Here is a 20669-nt window from a genome sequence, read left to right on the forward strand (position 1 = left end):
ATCTGCTTAAAGTGTATTGTCATCTTGAAATTCAGTAGTTTCAGCTTGTATACTCATTAATTAGGCTTCTGGATTAAAACTGGAAATATTTTAAAAACTTTTTATGTCACTAAACAATCAAAATACTTAGATGGCTACTTGATAGGTGCAATCAATACTGGAATTGCTATTGCAAAATTCTAAAATGGGTTTTCTTGGGGAACTGCCATTTGAACAAATGTTTCATTCTCCATACCTGCTGCATCACCCATGAACTTTTATTTCAGCTGAAGTAATTTACAGAAAATTACATTGTTTTACAACTTCAATCATTTAAATCACTGGAGTGAACTTTCGATCACTGGCAGTTGAAACTGTTTTCAATGACAAAACCTGAGAATTCAATCACAGTGCAAGGGAGAAAATGGAGATAAAATGGGAGGTGGGGGAGAACAAGATGGGAATATATCAGTATTTCAAACTTTTTATTTCAACTGCTTATTTCCAAGGACAGGGAAGGTAACATCTATTAAGTCACTTCCTCTGTTACTCATTTTACAGATTTTTCATACAGTATTTGTGTATATGCATTAAAAATAATTGCATATTCATACTTCCTACATTTCCATTTAGCACTAATTTGTCAACTCCAAATACTTATCTGACAAAACAGTGCTAATGTTTGTTCACTGCAGCTTTCAAATCTGCCAGTGAATATATTTCATAATCTAAACATGTTTTACTAAATACCACAACTGGTAATCAAAACTCAATCATCTTCTCTCTAGTTGTGTCATTAGGATAAGAGTGCCATCACTGTCATCAGTAATCTTGTATTTCTGTACCATAGGCTAGGTCAAAATTAATGGAATTCTTTTAAACATATTAAAAGGTAGAGCAAGTATGCAATTTCTAACCCTCACCACATGGAAACAATTGATATAAATTGAGCATAATGCTAGTAATTTCAAACCAGTAAGGAGTTAAATTTTGGAGAAAGATTTGGTCAGTAAGAATGATTGTCTTGCTGTGCAGAAATTATCTGCAATGCCACGCTGAAAAATGTGGCTAAACAACAGCATATAATTCCTGCAGATTAGACAATAAACTTTAACCAAAAACTTCACTGAGTATCAATCATACTGCATTCCATGTACCCCCAAAAGGCAGTAATGCAAATCTAGCCCAAATATTTCATACAAGTTTTGAAAAAGCACTGACACTGCATATAGTCAAATAAAAAGCAGTTATGTTTATTTTAAGAAAACCTATCAATAATGCAGAAATTAGAATGTGTTGCATAACTGCAACAATTACAGTTAGCAAATAATTTCTTTTTCTCAAGCTTTGATAGGACTAGATTAGTCTGCATTAGTCATTATATTTTTGTTACTGTCTACACAGAGATTGGCTTTCAAAACTAATGAGTTAAATAGATTCACAGACTAGTTATTAAATGCTGAAAAATACATTTGGTACAATCACAAACAGATTAAACAAATTTAAGGCCAGAGGATATGGAAGTTTAAACTAATGAGAGCATTGATTTTAATCAAGTCTGTGTGAGTTCTGACATAAAATTGTGAAACTGAAAATTAAAACTGACAGGAATTAATGTAATTGTGAATTTTGGTTCTTGAAATGTTGAGGGATTACAGTGCTGACAGAAGCACTTGTGCATGATGATAGCATTACACTGTTCCATGTCTAGATATTCTCCCAAGAGGACCACAACCTCGGCACAGTTGGGAGGCTTGCATACCTCAGTGACCCGGAGCTATGTTGACTGGCTTTGGCTCTTGGCCAGGCCACCTATACCAGAGGTCAAAAGGTAGAGAACAGACAAGAGGCCCTCCAGGTTTGGGGGTTCACCTCAGGGCTAACAACCCTAGTAAAACAAAATTGCTACAGAAACAGCAATGAAGAATCCTTCTACATCTGAGTGTAACAGTATTCCTGAGTCTCCACTTGGGACTTTCATGACTGATAGCAGTGAAAACAGAGAGGAAGCTACTGACATGAAGGAAGCCCTGAACACTGCCAGTGATGGAGGACCTTCATTGCTGCCTCAAACACCAGTGGTGTAACAGGCAGTAAGTAATGCCTTGAGATTGAATCATAATCAGTCATACATCTCTAACAGATAAAATTAACTTCTCAGAATACTCCAAAAAAATACATCAGTGTACCACTTCCATTGTTGCTAACCAGTTAACTTTATAGCCATATTTGTGTAGACCCTATATTTAGCTGTCAAAGAAATGGTAGAGAATAAATGGAATAATGCAATTTACCATTTTTTCTGATATGAAATATTTCAGTACCACTGCATCTCAATGCATTTTAATCATATATTAATCTCATAGTTGATTTTTTGAAGCTTGAAACAATTTTCTTCCAATTTTTTTTAACTGCTAATTTTATTTTTAACAGCTACATTATATAATTTATGACCTATTATTGCCCAATTTTAAATAATATCCATCAAGTTCTTCTATAAATGGTAATTAATTTAACGAATTTGTGCAAACTCCCATAATCATTTGATGGCAAGAGCAATATTCACATTCTTGTTCAATCTAAACATGATCTCTCTCTGATTATACAAAATTATTTTCAAGAATACTTGCTTTTCTCTTATAAAACTGAATTGTTAAGTTGTTAAGCATATCAAACCACTTACTGTAAAACTGCAGGATATTTGGTGTTGTACAGTTTTTGAAAATAAATCAAAAGGTTAAACAAAAATTTGGGACAAAGTGCTTTTCCTTCAAATACACTGAAACATATTGAATTGGGTAAAACTCTAATGAAAAAAAGTCATTGTTGATGCCTTCAGACTGCAAATCTGCTTGGGGAGTCACTAATATTACTTTTAAGTTGACAGGATGTATTACATTCATTTTACATTAAAATGCGTATACACACACACACACACAATTCCTGAGTACAGGACAGAGTACATAAACAAACATAAAAGCTCCCTGTGAATTACAACAAAAACAAGTTATACACAATACTTTGTCCCAGTTTGTACAAAAGATTGTCACCCAAAGATTTGACAACTAACCCAAAGTAAACAAATTTACTAAATTTAATGAGACTTAAATTTTAGTCCCATTTTGGGAATACTCAAAAGCCATTAACTTTAAATTATTAATTCCTGTAATTCCATCCAAGATTTATGTTAACCCCAATAATATTCCTATATCTCTGATTGACTCCCATGGCTCTTTTTAAAAAACATACCGAAACTTCTCCTCATTAAAAATTCTAAGCTAAAATTTGGCAAACAGAATTGGGGGAAAAATTATAGCACCCAAAAGGAATATAGCAATAATTCTAGTAAACAGGAGCAGTGAGCAGATTACTTTATATATATATGTATATATATATATGTATATATATATGTACATATTTTGCTATACTACCAGTCAGGCACATAATTGAAGATATCGAAGCTGTTTTGGATTACATACTGGCAAATTACATCACCATTTAAAAAAAAGGACTGAATGTTAGATGCAGTGATACATTACACTACAAAATTTCAAATCCTCCAAATATTACAGTCCTAGTCACATAACCTCACAACGTGCATTCTAAAGCAATTATATAATCAATCTCTGTTCCAATTAGGTTACAAAGATTTGAAAAAGCACTAATTTGGCTCCTAATGGGGTTTTGAATTTTGAAGGCCGCTGACAATGTTCCCTTTTGTGAACCTGCAAAAAAGAAAGACAAAAAACAAAATAGTGCAAGTAGTATGGTATTGTCAAATTAAAACAAACTCTTCATTGGATACAGACCCAGCAGCAATTGATTTAAATCTGTGATACCACTTTAAAAAAAAACTCTGGTGCTATCATTGTGTCTATAGTTGGTATTGTGCCTTTGGAAGCAATTTTTGGCTGCAACATGTGAACCTTTCTAAGAGTACAGAAAAATCCTACATCCCATTTATCTGAAATCAGACTATGCACAAGGCAATAAACATTCAAGTAGGTTATTAAAGTTTTCTGCACACAGAAGCCTTCCTGTTACACATTGATTCAATTGCTCGGCTGAAAACTATCCTTCCTCACATCCTTCAAAATTAATGTGCATCACAAATTAGTGCCACGAGAGTCTGTTATATTTGTGATGTTTGATTTCTGTCTTCATTTGGGTGTGAATTCGGACACATTTCACCCAGTGCAGTGTAGTCACTGTCAGATGTTTCTGAAGGTTCGTGCAAGCTTTCATAATTGTCCTCTTCTTTATTAACAATATCTTCATGTGCTTTTTGTGAGTGGGGACTCCCCATTCGGTTTTCATTGTAGTTTGGAGCACTTGTGCTTGCTGTAGCTTTGCTAGCAGATCCCACACCTTGTAACCGAGTCACCAAAGTACCACTCATCCCCTGCAAACTGCCCCTAGCAGTGACATCAGAATTAGGCAACAGAATAGGAATAGAGTCCAAACGTTCTTGCATATGTACTTCCATTACTTGTTCAGGACTGGTCCTCAGATTAGGCACACATACCGAATCTTCTTCAGCTAATCCTCTATTCAGTGCAGCTTCTTGAAGTTCTAAATAGATTCAGAAAAAAAAAACAATTATACATATTAATTTACTTCACAGAGGCAAAGTAAAACTGCATAGTACTCCAAAGATCCTCTTACATTTTTTTTTGATTGTGAAATGTATTTTCACACCAAGGCCAATTTACAATGTCCAATTAGAATCATAGAGAAGTATAGCACAGATACAGATCCTTCAGTCCATTAGTCCATGCTCAAACCATTTAAACTGCCTACTCATCAACCTGCACTGAAACCTATCCAAACTTCTCCTAAATGTTGAAATCGAGCTTGCATGTACCACTTGTGCTAGCAGCTCGTTCCACACTCTCACGTTCATTCCCCTTAAACCTCCCATCTTTCACCTTAACCCATGTTCTTTGGTTGTAGTCCCAACCGACCTCAGTGGAAAAAGCCTGTTTGCATTTACCCTGTCTATATACCTTATTTCTTGGAATGTAGAAGATTGAGAAGAGATTTGAAGAGAGGTATACAAAATTATAAGTCCTAACCTATTCAATCTTTCCTTACAATTAAATTCCATCTGCCATTTTTCCAGTTGATCCCTCTGCAAGCCATGATATCCTTCCTCACTGTCTACTACACCCCAGTCTTTGTGTCACTTGCAAATTTTCTGATGCAGGTAACCACATCATCATCGATCCAGATGACAAACAACATAGAACCCAGCACCAATCCCTGTGGCACACCACTACATACGGGCTTCCAGTCAGAGACGCAAACCCCTACCACCACCCTCCTGCTTCTCCCCCAAAGCCTATGTCTAATCCAATTTACTACTTCGTCCTGAACGCCAAACAACTGAACCTTCTTGACCAGCCTCCCATGCGGGACTTCGTCAAATACCTTACTGTAACACTTACCCAAAAGGCTGGTATATATCTAGGGGAAATGGAGATCCAGCCACTCACCAACCCACCTCCCGTACTCGCAGGTGCTGTGAGAATCGAGTTTATGCCTCGCGCCCGCCAACAGTATCAAACCCACAACAAATACCGTTATGAAATACACTTTAAAGAGCTTACTAAAATTAAAAGAGTATTAGGCAATACAATATATATATATATATATATATATATATATATATATATATATATATATATATATATATATACACACACACACACACACACACATATATATATACACACACAAGGAAAAAAACAAAAGGCGCCAACTTATCAAAGTTCAGTCTGTTTAGTGCACTCGTTGGAGCTCAACCATCGAACCATTCGACCCTTCATCACTTGCCTCCGACTTCCACGTCTTCCACCCCGGACTCCCCGGTGGTCTTCCGAGCACACGTCCACCTTCCTCGGCGTCTTTCTCCCGACTCCCTTCACACTCCCAGCCCGCGCAACCCCTCCCCCAAGTTCCCAGCCTCACAAAACACAATAACATTCCCCATTGATTAACAAATGAATACAATTACCATATCAGCCATTCTAAAGCGAAACAATGGCGAGAGAAACATTTATCAGACAAAGAAGCATTCCTACTCGTAACAAACCAAAGACCCCATTTTGAGTAACATACATAGGACATTGTACATTACTAAGTCTATGTAGACAACATCCACTTCCTTGCCTTCATCAACTTTCCTGGTAATTTCTTTGATAAACACTGTAAGATTGGTCAGACATGACCTACCACGCACAAAGCCATACTGATGATCTTTAATCAGTCAACTTTTATCCAAGTACCGTAGATTCCGGACTACAGAGTGCACCTGATTAAAAGCCGCACGCTCTAATTTTAGAAAGAAAATCAATTTTGTACTTGTACAGGCCGCACCGGATTTTAAGCCGCAGGTGTCCCACGTTGTAATATGAGATATTTACACAGAAAGATATTACACGTGAGGATTTTTTAAACTTTTAATTAAATCTGTATGGTAACATAAACAAATACATATTGCAAATGCTTTTTTTCGAACAGTGCCTGTAACACAGCTACTTTTAAATATACATACGTATCGATAACACACAAATTACGTTGCGTATACTTTTTTACTGAACAGTGCACAAACAACATTCCAATATCTCCTAACGACTGGTAAAAAAATATATATACTGCAGCCTACCAGGAAAAGTTATTGATCGCCTTCTTCATCTTCCTCCTGCGCACTAAAACCATCAAAGTCCTCTTCTTCAGTGTCCGAATTGAACAACCTCAGGATCTCGTCACTCACTTCAGTCTCTTCGTTGTCGCTCTCACTTGAGTGCACGCGGTCCTCTTCATCACGCAGCAGTCCAGCCTTTCGAAACCCGTTGGTGATGGTGGATGTTGTGACATGGCTCCACGCATTTAGGATCCACTGGCAGACTTGAGTTAAAGATGCTCTTCGCATGCGTCCTGTTTTGGTAAAGGATTTCTCGCCGCTCGTCATCCAAGCCTCCCACTCAACACGCAGCGCCACTTTAAATGCCCGGTTCACGCTGATGTCCAGTGGCTGCAAATACTTCGTGGTGCCCCCAGGAATCACAGCTGGAATTGAGTTTGTACTCTTGATGGCAGCTTTCACTGAACTTTCATTGTCAGCCACTTAAAAAATCACCATCAGTGGAAGCTTTAGTCCGGATGCTGTGCAGCTCAGAACACAAGTAAAATGCGTTCTCTCATGGCCACTTGTTTTCAGTGTGATGGACGAGTCACCTTTTTTATTAACAGTCCGAGTGAGAGGCAGGTCAAACGTCAAAGGTAATTCATCCATATTTATGATATCATCTGGCCCGATGGAATTCTCCGCTATCTTTGTTTGAGTGAATGTGCAGAAGTTAGCAAGTTTTTCCTCGTGGTCGGGAGGGAGCTGCTGACACAGAGTCGTGCGTACCCTGACGGACAGGCCTTTTCGTCTCATAAATCTAAAACACCACGATGGCCCACCTCTAAAATCTTCGATTTTCATTTTGGTGGCGATTGCTTTAGCCTTCAGTCTGACCTGCACGGTGGAAACACCGCGGCCGCCTGCTCTCTGTGTGTTAACCCAGTCTTCAAGAAAGTTTTCAAGTTCGGGCCATCTGCAATGATTACCTCCGAAAGCTTTTGTCATCTTTTTGCATTGACTCAGTTCTTCATGCTGGCGTCTCCACTGTCTCACCATCGATTCATTTATGCCAAGATTATGTGCAGCAGCTCGATTTCCTTCTTCAACCGCCAGATTGATCGCCTTTAACTTAAAAGCTGTATCATATGCTTTTCTTCGAGTGTTTTCCATGTTGATGAGGGTGAGTACAAATGACTGATTTACAATAATTTAATTGTGAAAGTGCGCTTGATTTATCGTACAAATTCATTGGACCTCTGTGAACTACTCATCAATTTTATTGGTCTACTGTTACGAGGCAAAATGTTTTTGGCGGCATGAAAAAAAAACATGCATTAGCCGCACCGTAGTATAGGCCGCAGTGTTCAAAGCGTGGGAAAAAAGTAGCGGCTTATAGTCCGGAATTTACAGTACTCACATATACGGTTCCTTTGGAATACCTTCTAATAACTTTCCCACAACTGATGGCAGACTCACCAGACTATAATTTCCTGGTTTATGTTTAGAGCCTTTTTTTTAAAAAAAAACAGAACAACATTGGTTATCCTGCAATCCTCTAGCACAGGGGTGGGCAAACTTTTTGACTTGTGGGCCACAAAGGGTTCTAAAATTTGACAGGGGGGCCGGACCAGGAGCAGATGGACGGAGTGTTTTGGTAATACACCTCATAAGAGAAAATAAAATATCACGGGATATTATATTCTTTAAAAACCGCCACAGTCTCTTGGCATATCAGGCATACAGCAGTTGATTGGTGTTCGGTAAAAAGATAATTTAGTTGTCCACTCCTTATTAAACACCCGACATTCTCTATCCACTTTTCTTTTCTTAGCTCCACTCATCTTTACAGAAGGGGTAAGAGGTTGTAGCGGTGTGCTACATGCAGCGCTAAAATTACGACACGGAGTCGGTAACTGCAGTCAAAGGAAAAAACTTTATTCGAAATCCCCAACCTCACTTTTAAGCCTCCCTCAACCTGCCCCCCGTGGCGCAGAGGCTCCAAAGCTCTGTGCTCGCAAATTCCCACAGGCTATCTCCCTTAGCCGGAACGCTGGCTAATTGTAAGCCGGTTCGGATGTGCCAGGAAATGGGTCGCCACAAGGTCACAGTAAAGCGCAAATGTGGAGTAATATGCTGCACCTCAGCAAAGGTCAATGTATATAGAGTGCGTCATCTATTGGGAAAACGCCAGATTTGCGAGGAAAAAATGTTAACAAGGTTTATTAATATAATTTCATCAAGTTCTGCGGGCCGGATTAAAAAGCTTAACGGGCCGCATATGGCCCCCGGGCCGTAGTTTGCCCATGCCTGCTCTAGCACCTCTCCTGTCGCTAAATACCTCTGCTCGGACCTCAGCAATTTCTGCACTTGCCTCCATAGGGTCCAAGGGAACACCTTGTCAGGCCCTGATTTGCCTCAACACATCTTCCTCTGTAATCTGTACAGGTTCCATGAAGTCGATGCCGCTTTGTCTCACTTCTATAGACTATCTGTCTCCCGAGTAAATACGGATACAAAGAATGCACTTACGATCTCTGCAACTTGCCCTGTCTCATTCCCTAATAGCAGATCCAGTATCACATGCTGTCATGTTGGGACTTCTACGTATTGATAAAGGAAATTTCTCCACCTACTGATGGTAACATGGCAGGGTGGAGATATGTCTATCAAAGGAGGTATACGGTGCTCCTTCCCTCTCCTAGCCTGCAGGTCACGCTTGGGCAAGGTGGATGGCTGTATGAGCAGCTGGAGCATACCACAAACCCTAGTTATATAATCACTGATGCCGGGCAATTTCTGAAGAGCACTGATAATGGCTGGGGTGAGGGGGGTCACCTGTCATGTAACAATACTGCTCAGAAGGCGGCAATGGCACATCACTTCTTTAGAAAAATACGCCAAGATCAAAGATGGTCACGGAGAAACCATTACCACCTATGTCATACGACACAGCTCATAACGAATAAACTGATGTGGAAGGAAACCAATATACCAGGCAACCACAGAACATGCAAACCCCATACACACAGTGCTAAAGATCAGAACTGAACCTGGGTCACTAGAGCTGTGTGAGCCTTCTTCACTTAGAAGGGTGTAAGAGAGTGGAATGAGGTACCAGTGCAAGTGGTGCATGCAAGCTCAATAACAACGTTTAAGAGAAGCTTGGACAGGTATATGGATAGGAGCGGTATGGAGGGCTATGGCCCGGGTACAAGTTGATAGGACTAGGCAATTTCAATTGATTCAGCACAGACCAGATGGGCCCCAAGGGCCTACTTCTGTGCTGTACTTCTCTATAACTAAAAATTGATAAGCAAAGCAAAGGTTTCAGATTAAGATGTTTCAAAGGAAATGACCTTATACCGCTACTATTCAAGATCTAAATATTATGCTTTGCTGCAGGTTTAGAAATGTTTAAACTCATTTTTTGTTATTAGAGATACAGGATGGCAAAATGGCTCTTTTGGCCTAATGATGCCACACCATCCAATGTGGCCCATGTGAACAAAGATTAATTTCAATCTCCGTGGGACATTGTTTTACAAGTGTGAACAGGTACAAGCTATAGTAAGGTGACAGCACAGGTTGCTGAATGTATACAAAAAAGAAGAAAAATCCAATGAGGCCAATTAATGCAACTGCTTACTCTAAAAGTATCAGCAATATTAAGTGTCACTTGCTAATTATCTACCCACGTGTGCATTACCTGGATTCTGCTTATATGAACCAATAAACATGAGATCTTGTGAGGCCTGAAATAACATCTTTGATAGGGGACACATATGTCTAAGTGTGATATTAAGGAGCTCCAGCCAAAGTGAGGGGATCAAGAATCAAAGGGCAACTCTGATGACAATTGTTACATATCAAAAGGAAGATGGTTGATATTTTAAACCATAAGAGCACAAGATATAGGAGTGGAATTAAGCATTTGGCCCATCAAATCTGATCCACTGTTCCATCATGGCTGATTTATTATCCATCTCAACTCTATTCTTTTGCATTCTCCCCATAACTTTTGACACCCTTACCAATTAAGAACCTATCAATTTCTGCTTCAAAAACAGGCAGTCCCCAGGTTACGTACGAGTTCCGTTCCTGAGTCTGACTTTAAGTCAGATTTGTATGTAAGTTGGAACAAGTACATCCGGTATTATTTAGTGTCAAACGTTTGTCTTAGTATATAGTATATATTTTACCTTTCTATGCATATAAAGCACTTAAGAAACATATGTATTCCAATAATTAAACCACTGCGTTGCTTAGTAATAATTGTAGCTTTCATCGGGGCAGGGCGTTTCACATGCTCCATTATTCTCACTTTATGGTCGTTGACCGACTCTAGCCCAACATTTTTCCAATGACTGATGGCATTTCACCTCTTTCCAAATGCTTTATTATTTCCGCTTTTATTTTCAATCGCAATCGCTTCCCATCAATGGAACAGAAACACTGCGGGCGGCGGGTCCTGACCTGCGTCGGCACCCGAGGTCCACTGGGTCCCAAGTACCACCACACTGAATTCTCCGGGTGCTAAACTGCACCGCACTGAGACAGGTTAAATGGGACAACTGGGGGCTGTGCTAGGTTTGGGTATTTGATCCTCCATAATATTTCACGTGGGAATTTAAACTGGAAGTGGCAGTGTTTTTTTACAAAGTTGAATTGCGAGCTCGACATCAACCCAGCACGGACAGTACGGGAGTCACTGGATCGACATCAACCTGACACGGGAACGGTCTGTCACTAAATCGAACTCTGGAACCTCCGGTCTTTAGCCCAGTGCTGATCTGACTGCACCACCAGCCAACTTGGGGTGGGGGTTGGGGTCAGGATGAATCTAAGAAAAATTTAACCCAAATACAAAGTTAAACATTCAACACAGTGACAATGGCAACTACTTAAAATGGCAGACAGTGTTGCGACAATGGCGGACAACATTCTCCTTCCTTGGTTCGTAAGTACGGGTTGTCCATAAGTCAGACATTCGTAACTCGGGGACTGCCTGTGTACCAAAATAACTTGGATATGTTTTCAGGCATGTTATCTTTGGCACCTTCTCATGGAAGTTATTCATTACTGCTCCTAAAAAGTCAGCCATGTCTAAATGCCAGAGTAGACTCAATGGCCTAAGATAGCCTAACTAAATGATCTCATTCTGTTCCTATATCTTATGGTCTTATTTTCAAAGATCAAAAGTTGGGATACTTAGTGATGATTGTAGTTTTCAGTTCAATTTACAGCTCCACCAAAGGGAACAATTCATCCCTTGGAGAGATGAATTCTTTTCACTCAATTGAACTCATCATTGTAGTCAAACTCCCTCCTAATAATCTAGGGCTCAGAACTAAGCACAACTTCAAACACCAAGGAAAAAGGTCAACTGAGAAGCTGGATATTCTGGGGTAAGTAACCATTCTCTGGACACCATCTATACCACCAAAGAGACACAAACCTGAGCTGTGCTAGAACATCCATTATTTGATTTAATAAATTCAATATTATCCACCAGATTAAACACTGAATCACTCCAGCAGTAGCTGCAGAATTCCACAAGTTGCATAAGTATCTTGTCACCTCTCAAGCCCTAGACCCAGTTAGCAAATGACAATAAGAGCAAAAACGGTGTCACAATTTCCTTACTTATCTATAGATTAGCCTAACTAGGAAGTATGTTGTCATTCATTCAGTTTTGAGATGTTAAATAAGAGATTTTTGGAAACAGTTTACTCCACAGATTACAACAGTTTGCAACAATAGACAACTATGACCTTCACAGACAGGCAGCAACCTAGGACATTTTTAAAGGAGTGGTGTCTCAGAAAGGCAGCATCCATTATTAAGGACCTCCAGCACCCAGGGCATGCCTTTTCTCATTGTTACCATCAGGTAGGAGGTACAGAAACCTGAAGGCACACACTCAGCGGTTCAGGAACAGCTTCTTCCCCTCTGCCATCCAATTCCTAAATTAATATTGAAGCTTTGGACACTACCTCACTTTAAAAAAAAATAGAGTATTTGTTTTTGCACATTAAAAAAAAATTCTATTCAATATATGTAATTGATGTACTTGTTCATTATTATGTTTTATTTATAATTATTTTTTGTCTGCTAGATTATGTATTACATTGAACTGCTAAGTTAACAAATTTCACGTCACATGCCGGTGATAATAAACCCAATTCTGATTCTGAATTGTTGAACTTACCAGTGACACTTGCCTTCTCTGAGTGAGTTTGCTAATTCGAGAGCACAGAACTAAGCACTGGGTTACCCTCGGTTTAAGAAAAATAAAAGAGCACCTTGCACCCATACAAAAGCAAGCACAGTGACATGCTTTAATTGAATCATAGAACCATAGTTTACCAGCATGATACTTCAGCCCAACTATTCCACACCAACTAAGATGTCTATCCAAGCTAGTCCCATCTGCCTGTGGACAATATCTCACCAAATCTTTGCTATCGACGTACACCTCTAAATATCTTTAAATATTCTAAGTGCATCCATCTCTAATATCGCTTTTTCTGGCACTGCATACCCACCATATTCTGTGTGAAGCTTCCCCTCTGGACCTTTTTAAATCTTTCCCCTCTCACTTTAAATCTTTGTCCTTTAGTTTTAGACTCCCCTAACTGTTAAGACAACCACGGCAATCCACCTTCTCTATTTCCCCAGCTCCATGATTTTATAAACAGTTACAAGAAAAAGTTTGTGAACCCTCTGCAATTACCTGGTTTTCTGCATTACTTACACATGTGCTTTTGGTGTGATCTGTGCAGGACTCCCATTCCTAGGGAGAGTAGCAACAGTACTGGAATTTCTTCCATTTGTAAACAATTTCTCTTACCGTGCACTGATGGACACTCAAGTCTATAGAAATGGTTTTGTAGCCTTTTCCAACTTCATGCATCTCTACAATTCTTCTAAGGCCCTCTGAAAATTGTTTTGTTTGAGGACTGGTGATCTTTCTTGAGAAGGGTGGACTGTCAGTAACCTGACTTTGTGTCTTTTTCATAGGGCAGGGCACCTCTACAACCCACACCTCCAATCTCAGCTCATTGACTGGAACACCTGACACAAATAGTTGTTTTAGAAGACATTACCCTAGAGGTTCACATACTTTTTCCAGTCTGGACTAGGAATAATTAAACAATGTGTTTAACAAAGACATGAAAAGTACAATTATTAGCTTAGGCAGATTGTGTTTGTCTATTACTGTGACTTAGATGAATATCAGACCACATCCTATGAGTAACTAATGCAGAAAACCAGGTAAATGCAAAGGTATGAACCTTTTCTTGCAGCTGTACCACAGTAAGGCCACCCTCAGTGTTCTGTGCACCAAGGGGAAAAAGGCACCATCCTATACTTGTAACTCAAGACTCCACTACCTCCAACATCGCCCACCACCCCCCCCCCCCCCCCCCAGCTCACAGTTCTGGTGACATCTTTTACGTATGGATTTTTTATAATTTTGGACACAGAGTGAGCAGTTTGATTTCGTATGTTTAGTTTCAAATTTTGAAACCAATCGAGGAATGACAGTGAACCTGTCAAGACCTACAAGTTTAATCAAAGCATACTGATGTACATTGCTGTATATTCACAACAGAACATGGGATCATACAGAGTGTGAATAAACCAGATTCAATTTTCCCTTTAATTGCAAACACTTGTACCAAAACCTCTAATATCCAGGATAAATAGGTTGCTTGATTTTTTTTTAAAAACAGCAAATATGCTGTATTTGTTGTGATTTATTCATGACAGCATACTTCTGGCCATGCAAGAGTAACACATTACTCTTCATATTTGTTCAAGAAGTTATCACTCTAAAGCCACTTGGCGTTACTTTCTTTAACAAACATTTATACCTATTATGTGCAATTTACACTTGCCATTTACTTACTCTTTTCCTCTTTAATCTCCCTTTTCCTCCGTATTATTTGTTTCTTCAATTTATCCACTTCTAGAAGATAACTTTCAACTGTTTGCTCACTCTTTTCCACTTCTCCACATACAGTCTACAAAAATGTTAAAAGATTATCTTTACTACATAGTTCAATTTAAATCAACATTAAATTTATTTAACTGATATGCCATCTCAATGTGCTTTACAGCTGTACTTGGATAAAAAGCAAACAGCAAATACAGGCAAATCCCAAATGATAAGTCAATTGGCTGAAAGCTCAAATAGTATAAACAGGAAGCTGGGGATGCAGAAGAGCTTATCATTCTACCAGGAATGAGTTGTAGTGGTCCTGCCTCTGGCACAGAGGTTGAACCCTCGACTAGAAAGGGGAGGAGGAAAGAGAAGAGAGCGATAGTTTTAGGGGATTCTATTGTCAGGGGGGCAGATAGGAGATTTTTTGGGCAGATCGGGAGTCTCGGATGGTATGTTGCCTCCCTGGTGCCAGGGTCCGGGACATCTCAGATCGGGTGCAGGCTATTCTTGAGAACGAGGGCATGAACCCAGATGTAGTGGTCCATGTAGGGACCAACGATGTAGTGAGTGAGGGGGTCCTGCTTAGAGAGTTCAGGGTGTTAGGAGTGAAGCTGAAAGGCAGGACTTCCAGGGTGACAATCTCAAGATTGCTACCTGTGCCACGTGCGAGTGAGGCGAAGAATAGAATGATTATGCACATCAATACGAGGCTGAGAGCATGGTGCAGGAAGGAAGGGTTCAGGTTTTTGCATAATTGGTCTTTGTTCCAGGGACATTGGGATCTGTTTCGAAGAGACGGTCTACATCTGAACCGGAGGGGTACTAACATTCTTGCAGGAGTGTTGGCCAGTGCTGCTCGGAGGGGTTTAAACTAGATGTGCAGGGGGCAGGGATCCAGATCCAGAGGGTTGGTCAGAAGGAGCATGGGGTTAAATGTGTAGAAGGTTTGGGTGATCTTGAGAAGGTCATCAAAATTCAGGGTGCAATTAGCCCGATGGAAGTTCAAGGAGCTGGGTTAGGTACAGTAGACAGTGTTTTAAGCAAAGAGAGGAGGAATGGGCTAAGAATTCTATACTTGAATGCGAGTAGTGTCAGAAATAAGACAGATGAGCTTGAAGCTCAGATGAAAATGGGGAACTACGATATTGTTGGGATAACGGAGACATGGCTGCAAGGGGATCAGGCCTGGGAATTGAGTGTACCAGGGTATACGTGCTATCGTAGAGACAGAATTATGGGAAGAGCGGGTGGGATGGCCCTGTTGGTGAGGAATGAGATTCAGTCCTTAGCAAGAGGTGACTTGGGAACAGGGGAAGTAGAGTCTGTGTGGATTGAGCTGAGGAACAGTAAGGGTAAAAAGACCCTAATGGGTGTTGTGTACAGGCCCCCAAACAGTAGCGTGGATATTGGGTACAAGTTGATTAGGGAGTTAACATTGGCATGTGCTAAAGGTAATGCAGTCGTTATAGGAGATTTCAACATGCAGGTGAACTGGGAGAATCAGGTAGGTGCTGGACCCCAGGATAGGGAGTTTGTGGAGTGTCTAAGGGATGTATTTTTGGAACAGCTTGTGCTTGAGCCAACCAGGAACGAGGCTATTTTGGACTTGGTGATGTGTAATGAACAGGAATTGATAAGTGATCTTGAAGTAAAGGAGCCATTAGGAAGTAGTGATCATAACATAAGTTTTTATCTACAATTTGAGAGGGATAAGGGCAGATCAGAGGTGTCAGTGTTGCAATTAAATAAAGGAGACTACAGAGCCATGAGGGAAGAGCTGGTCAAAGTTAAATGGGCGGATGCCCTGGCAGGAAAGACAGTGGATCTGCAGTGGCAGATATTCTTGGGGATAATACAAAAGATGCAAAAGCAGTTCATTCCAATGAGAAGGAAGGATTCAAAGAGGGGGAAGGGGCCACAGTGGTTGACAAAGGAAGTCAGAGATTGTATAGCATTAAAGAAAAAGAAGTATGACAGGGCTAAGATGAGTGGGAATACAGATGATTGGGAAAGTTTTAAGGAACAGCAGATCTTAACTAAAAAAGCAATACGGAGAGAAAAAATCAGGTATGAGCTCAGTGTAGCCAGGAATATAAAAGGGGATAGCAAAAGCTTTTTCAGCTATGTGAAGAGAAAGAAGATAGTTAAGAACAATGTTGGCCCCTTGAAGAATGAATTGGGAGAAATTGTTATGGGAAACAGGGAAATGGCAACAGAATTTAATGCGTACTTTAGATCTGTCTTCACCAGGGAGGACACAAGCAATCTCCCAGATGTATGGATGGGCCAGGGACATAAGATATCAGAGGAATTGAGACAGATTGACATTAGGAAAGAAACTGTGATGAGTAGACTGGTAGGACTGAAGGCTAATAAATCCCCGGGTCCAGATGGTCTGCATCCGAGGGTTCTAAAAGAGGTGGCTCAGGAAATTGCGGATGCATTGGTAATCATTTTCCAATGTTCCTTAGATTCAGGATCAGTTCCTGAAGATTGGAGAGTGGCTAATGTTATCCCACTTTTCAAGAAGGGAGGGAAGGAGAAAACGGAGAACTATCGCCGTTAGCCTAACGTCAGTCATGGGGAAGATGCTTGAGTCCATTATTAAGGATGAAATAGTGGCACATCTTGATGGCAGAAATAGGATTAGGCCGAGCCAGCATGGATTTACCAAGGGCAAATCATGCTTGACTAATCTGTTGGAGTTTTTTGAGGGTGTAACAAGGATGTTAGACGAGGGTAAGCCAGTGGATGTTGTGTACCTAGATTTTCAGAAGGCATTCGATAAGGTGCCACATAGGAGATTGGTGAGTAAAATCAGAGCTCATGGCATCGGGGGCAGGGTTTCAACATGGATAGAAAACTGGTTGGCAGATAGAAAGCAAAGGGTAGCAGTGAATGGGTGTTTCTCGGACTGGCTGGAGGTGACTAGTGGGGTACCACAGGGCTCTGTATTGGGAACTCAGCTCTTTACGATTTATGTCAACGGTTTAGATGAGGGCATTGAAAACTATATCAGCAAGTTTGCTGACGATACTAAACTGGGTGGCAGTGTGACATGCAAAGAGGACGTTAGGAGAATACAGGGAGACTTGGATAGGCTGGGTGAGTGGGCAGATACTTGGCAGATGCCATTCAATGTGAATAAATGTGAAGTTATCCATTTTGGAAGCAGGAACAAGAGGGCAGAGTATTGTCTGAACGGTGTAGAGTTAGGTAAGGGAGAAATGCAAAGAGACCTAGGAGTCCTAGTTCACCAGTCAATGAAGGTGAATGAGCAAGTGCAACAGGCAGTGAGGAGGGCAAATGGAATGTTGGCCTTTGTTACAAGGGGAATTTAGTACAAGAGCAAGGATGTCCTTTTGCATTTGTACAGGGCCCTGGTGAGACCACACCTGGAATACTGTGTACAGTTTTGGTCTCCAGGTTTAAGGAAGGACATTCTGGCAATTGAGGAAGTGCAGCGTAGATTCACTAGGTTGATTCCTGGGATGGCAGGGCTGTCTTACGCAGAGAGATTGGGCTTGTACACGCTGGAATTGAGGAGATTGAGAGGGGATCTGATTGAAACGTTTAAGATAATTAAAGGATTTGACAGGATTGAGGCAGGAAATATGTTCCAGATGTTGGGAGAGTCCAGTACCAGAGGGCATGGATTGAGAATAAGAGGTCAGTTATTTAAAACAGAGTTGAGGAAGAGCTTCTTCTCCCAGAGAGTTGTGGAGGTGTGGAACGCACTGCCTTGGAAGACGGTGGAGGCCAATTCTCTGGATGCTTTCAAGAAGGAGCTAGATAGATAACTGATGGATAGGGGAATCACGGGATATGGGGACAAGGCAGGGACTGGGTATTGATAGTGAATGATCAGCCATGATCTCAGAATGGCGGTTCAGACTTGAGGGGCCGAATGGTCTACTTCTGCACCTATTGTCTATTGTCATTCCATGAAAACAATGTTATGGGGGCTTTATGTTAAAATTAGTGTGAGAGGCCAAGGCAGGACAGGGCACTGAAAGAGGAATGAAGAATTTAGATTTGGAGATGATAAACAGTGCAGGCCAGCAACATGGGTTAGAGAGGAAATTTAATATCAATGTAAGATAGCAGAGATTGATTACTTCCAGTCTGAAGTTGGAAGATGGAAGGATAAGAATAGACCATTTGTTCCAAAGCACTATCTTTGGATTTCAAAAGTTTGAGCAAGAACCTACACAGTTCTTATGCAGATTTTTTTTTTAAATAATGTGTACTTTTTCACACTTCATCACAAGACCAAACATGAAATAACAAAGCATATTAAGACTTAGTCATTTAATTCCCTTAGGAAAGTAACTTACTTGTAGCTTTTCTTGCAGTGCATTGTACACTTGATAAATAGCCCTGATATCCTTAATCACACCATCTTTGTCAAAGAACTCAGCTCTGTATGAAAAACATAAAAATAGATTAACTGAAGTTTGAAACTGTATATACAGTGTTTAATAGTTAAAGTTAAATTCTCATTATGAGTGGTTAAAAATTTAACTCTAGAAATGAGATGCTGGTTAGGAAATGAGATGATATTCTGTAGAGGCTACATTTAAATTACATATGGATCAGTATATCAACCAAGTAAACCTCCACGTTTTGCATTTAAGACCTAACAGCTTATTTTATGATGGCTTCAGTGAAATACTGATACATTTCATGGTTAAATGAAAATGCTGTTACAAATTCTTAAACCAAATTCAAAAGTCAAAGACAATGTATTGACAACTAAGCTTTCTAAAATTATATAGCATTTAATTTCGTAATCTTTTCTGTAACCTCAAAATGTCACTTCAGTCATTTAAAGAGTATCAAATAAAGCCAAAATAATTGCAACCAAACTTCTTACATCACCTACATTCCTTACTTAGGGATTGATTCAAACATATACAAACTTACTTAAAGAGCAAACATGAGGAAATCTGCAGATGCTGGAAATTCAAACAACAATCACAAAATGCAGGTGGAACACAGCAGGCCAGGCAGCATCTATAAGGAGAAGCACTGTCGACGTTTCGGGCCAAGACCCTTCATCAGGACTAACTGAAGAGAAAGATACTAAGAGATTTGAAAGTAGTGGGGGGGAGGGGGAAATGCAAAATGACAGGAAAAGACTGGAGGGGGTGGGATGAAGCTAAGAAGTGGAAAGGTGATTGGTGAAAGTGATACAGAGCTGGAGAAGGTAAAGGATCATGGGACGGGAGGCCTAGGGAGAAAGAAAGGTAGAGGGGGAGCACCAGAGGGAGATGGAGAACAGGCAGAGAGAGAGAAAAAAACAAATATGTCAGGGATGGGGTAAGAAGGGAAGGAGGAGCATTAACAGAAGTTAGAGAAGTCAATGTTCGTGCCTGATGCACCATCAATAACTCTCGGAGACTGGAAGTGAACGATAGGCTTTTATTAGCAGCAAAAGGGAGCACGACATCTCGGAGACTGAGGGAGCAGCAGCGTCCCAATCGCCTTTATACAGGGGTCTGTGGGAGGAGCCACAGGAGCAGACAGCAGAGGGGTGTGTCCAGACAGGTATACATAGTTTACCACAGTTCATGCCATCAGATTGGAGGCTATCCAGCCGGTATACAAGCTGTTGTTCCTCCAACCTGAGTGCGGCTTCATCTTGACAGTAGAGGAGGCCATGGATAGGCATACCAAGCACATCTTTCCCTCCCCCTCCCTTCTGCTTTCCGCAGGGATCGCTCCCTACGCAACTCCCTTGTCCCCCCCATCCTTTCCCACCGATCTCCCTCCTGGCACTTATCCTTGTAAGCAGAACAAGTGCTACACCTGGCCTTCCACTTCCTCCCTCACCACCATTCAGGGCCCCAGACAGTCCTTCCAGCTGAGGCGACACTTCACCTGTGAGTCGGCTGGTGTGGTATACTGCATCCAGTGCTCCCGATGTGGCCTTTTATATATTGGTGAGACCCAACGCAGACAGTGAGACCGTTTCTCAGTCTGCCAGAGAAAGCAGGATCTCCCAGTGGCCACACATTTTAATTCCACATCCCATTCCCATTCTGATATGTCTATCCATGGCCTCCTCTACTGTCAAGATGAAGCCACACTCAGGTTGGAGGAACAACA

General features: G+C 40.7%; 1 protein-coding gene across 1 annotated transcript in view; it reads right to left on the bottom strand.

The window, feature by feature from the left end:
* Positions 1–236: 236 nt before the first annotated feature.
* Positions 237–20669, bottom strand: part of abraxas2 (abraxas 2, BRISC complex subunit) — a 43538-nt gene continuing 23105 nt past the window's right edge. The window contains exons 7-9 of the mRNA XM_059947729.1: positions 18896–18980; positions 14523–14637; positions 237–4551 (exon numbers count right to left, since the gene is read on the bottom strand). Of these exons, the coding sequence (XP_059803712.1) occupies positions 4112–4551; positions 14523–14637; positions 18896–18980 (640 nt within the window). The 3' untranslated portion in view covers positions 237–4111. The remainder of the gene's footprint in view (positions 4552–14522; positions 14638–18895; positions 18981–20669) is intronic.

Source organism: Hypanus sabinus, chromosome 22, assembly GCF_030144855.1.
Source record: "Hypanus sabinus isolate sHypSab1 chromosome 22, sHypSab1.hap1, whole genome shotgun sequence".
In the NCBI taxonomy this organism is placed as follows: domain Eukaryota; kingdom Metazoa; phylum Chordata; class Chondrichthyes; order Myliobatiformes; family Dasyatidae; genus Hypanus; species Hypanus sabinus.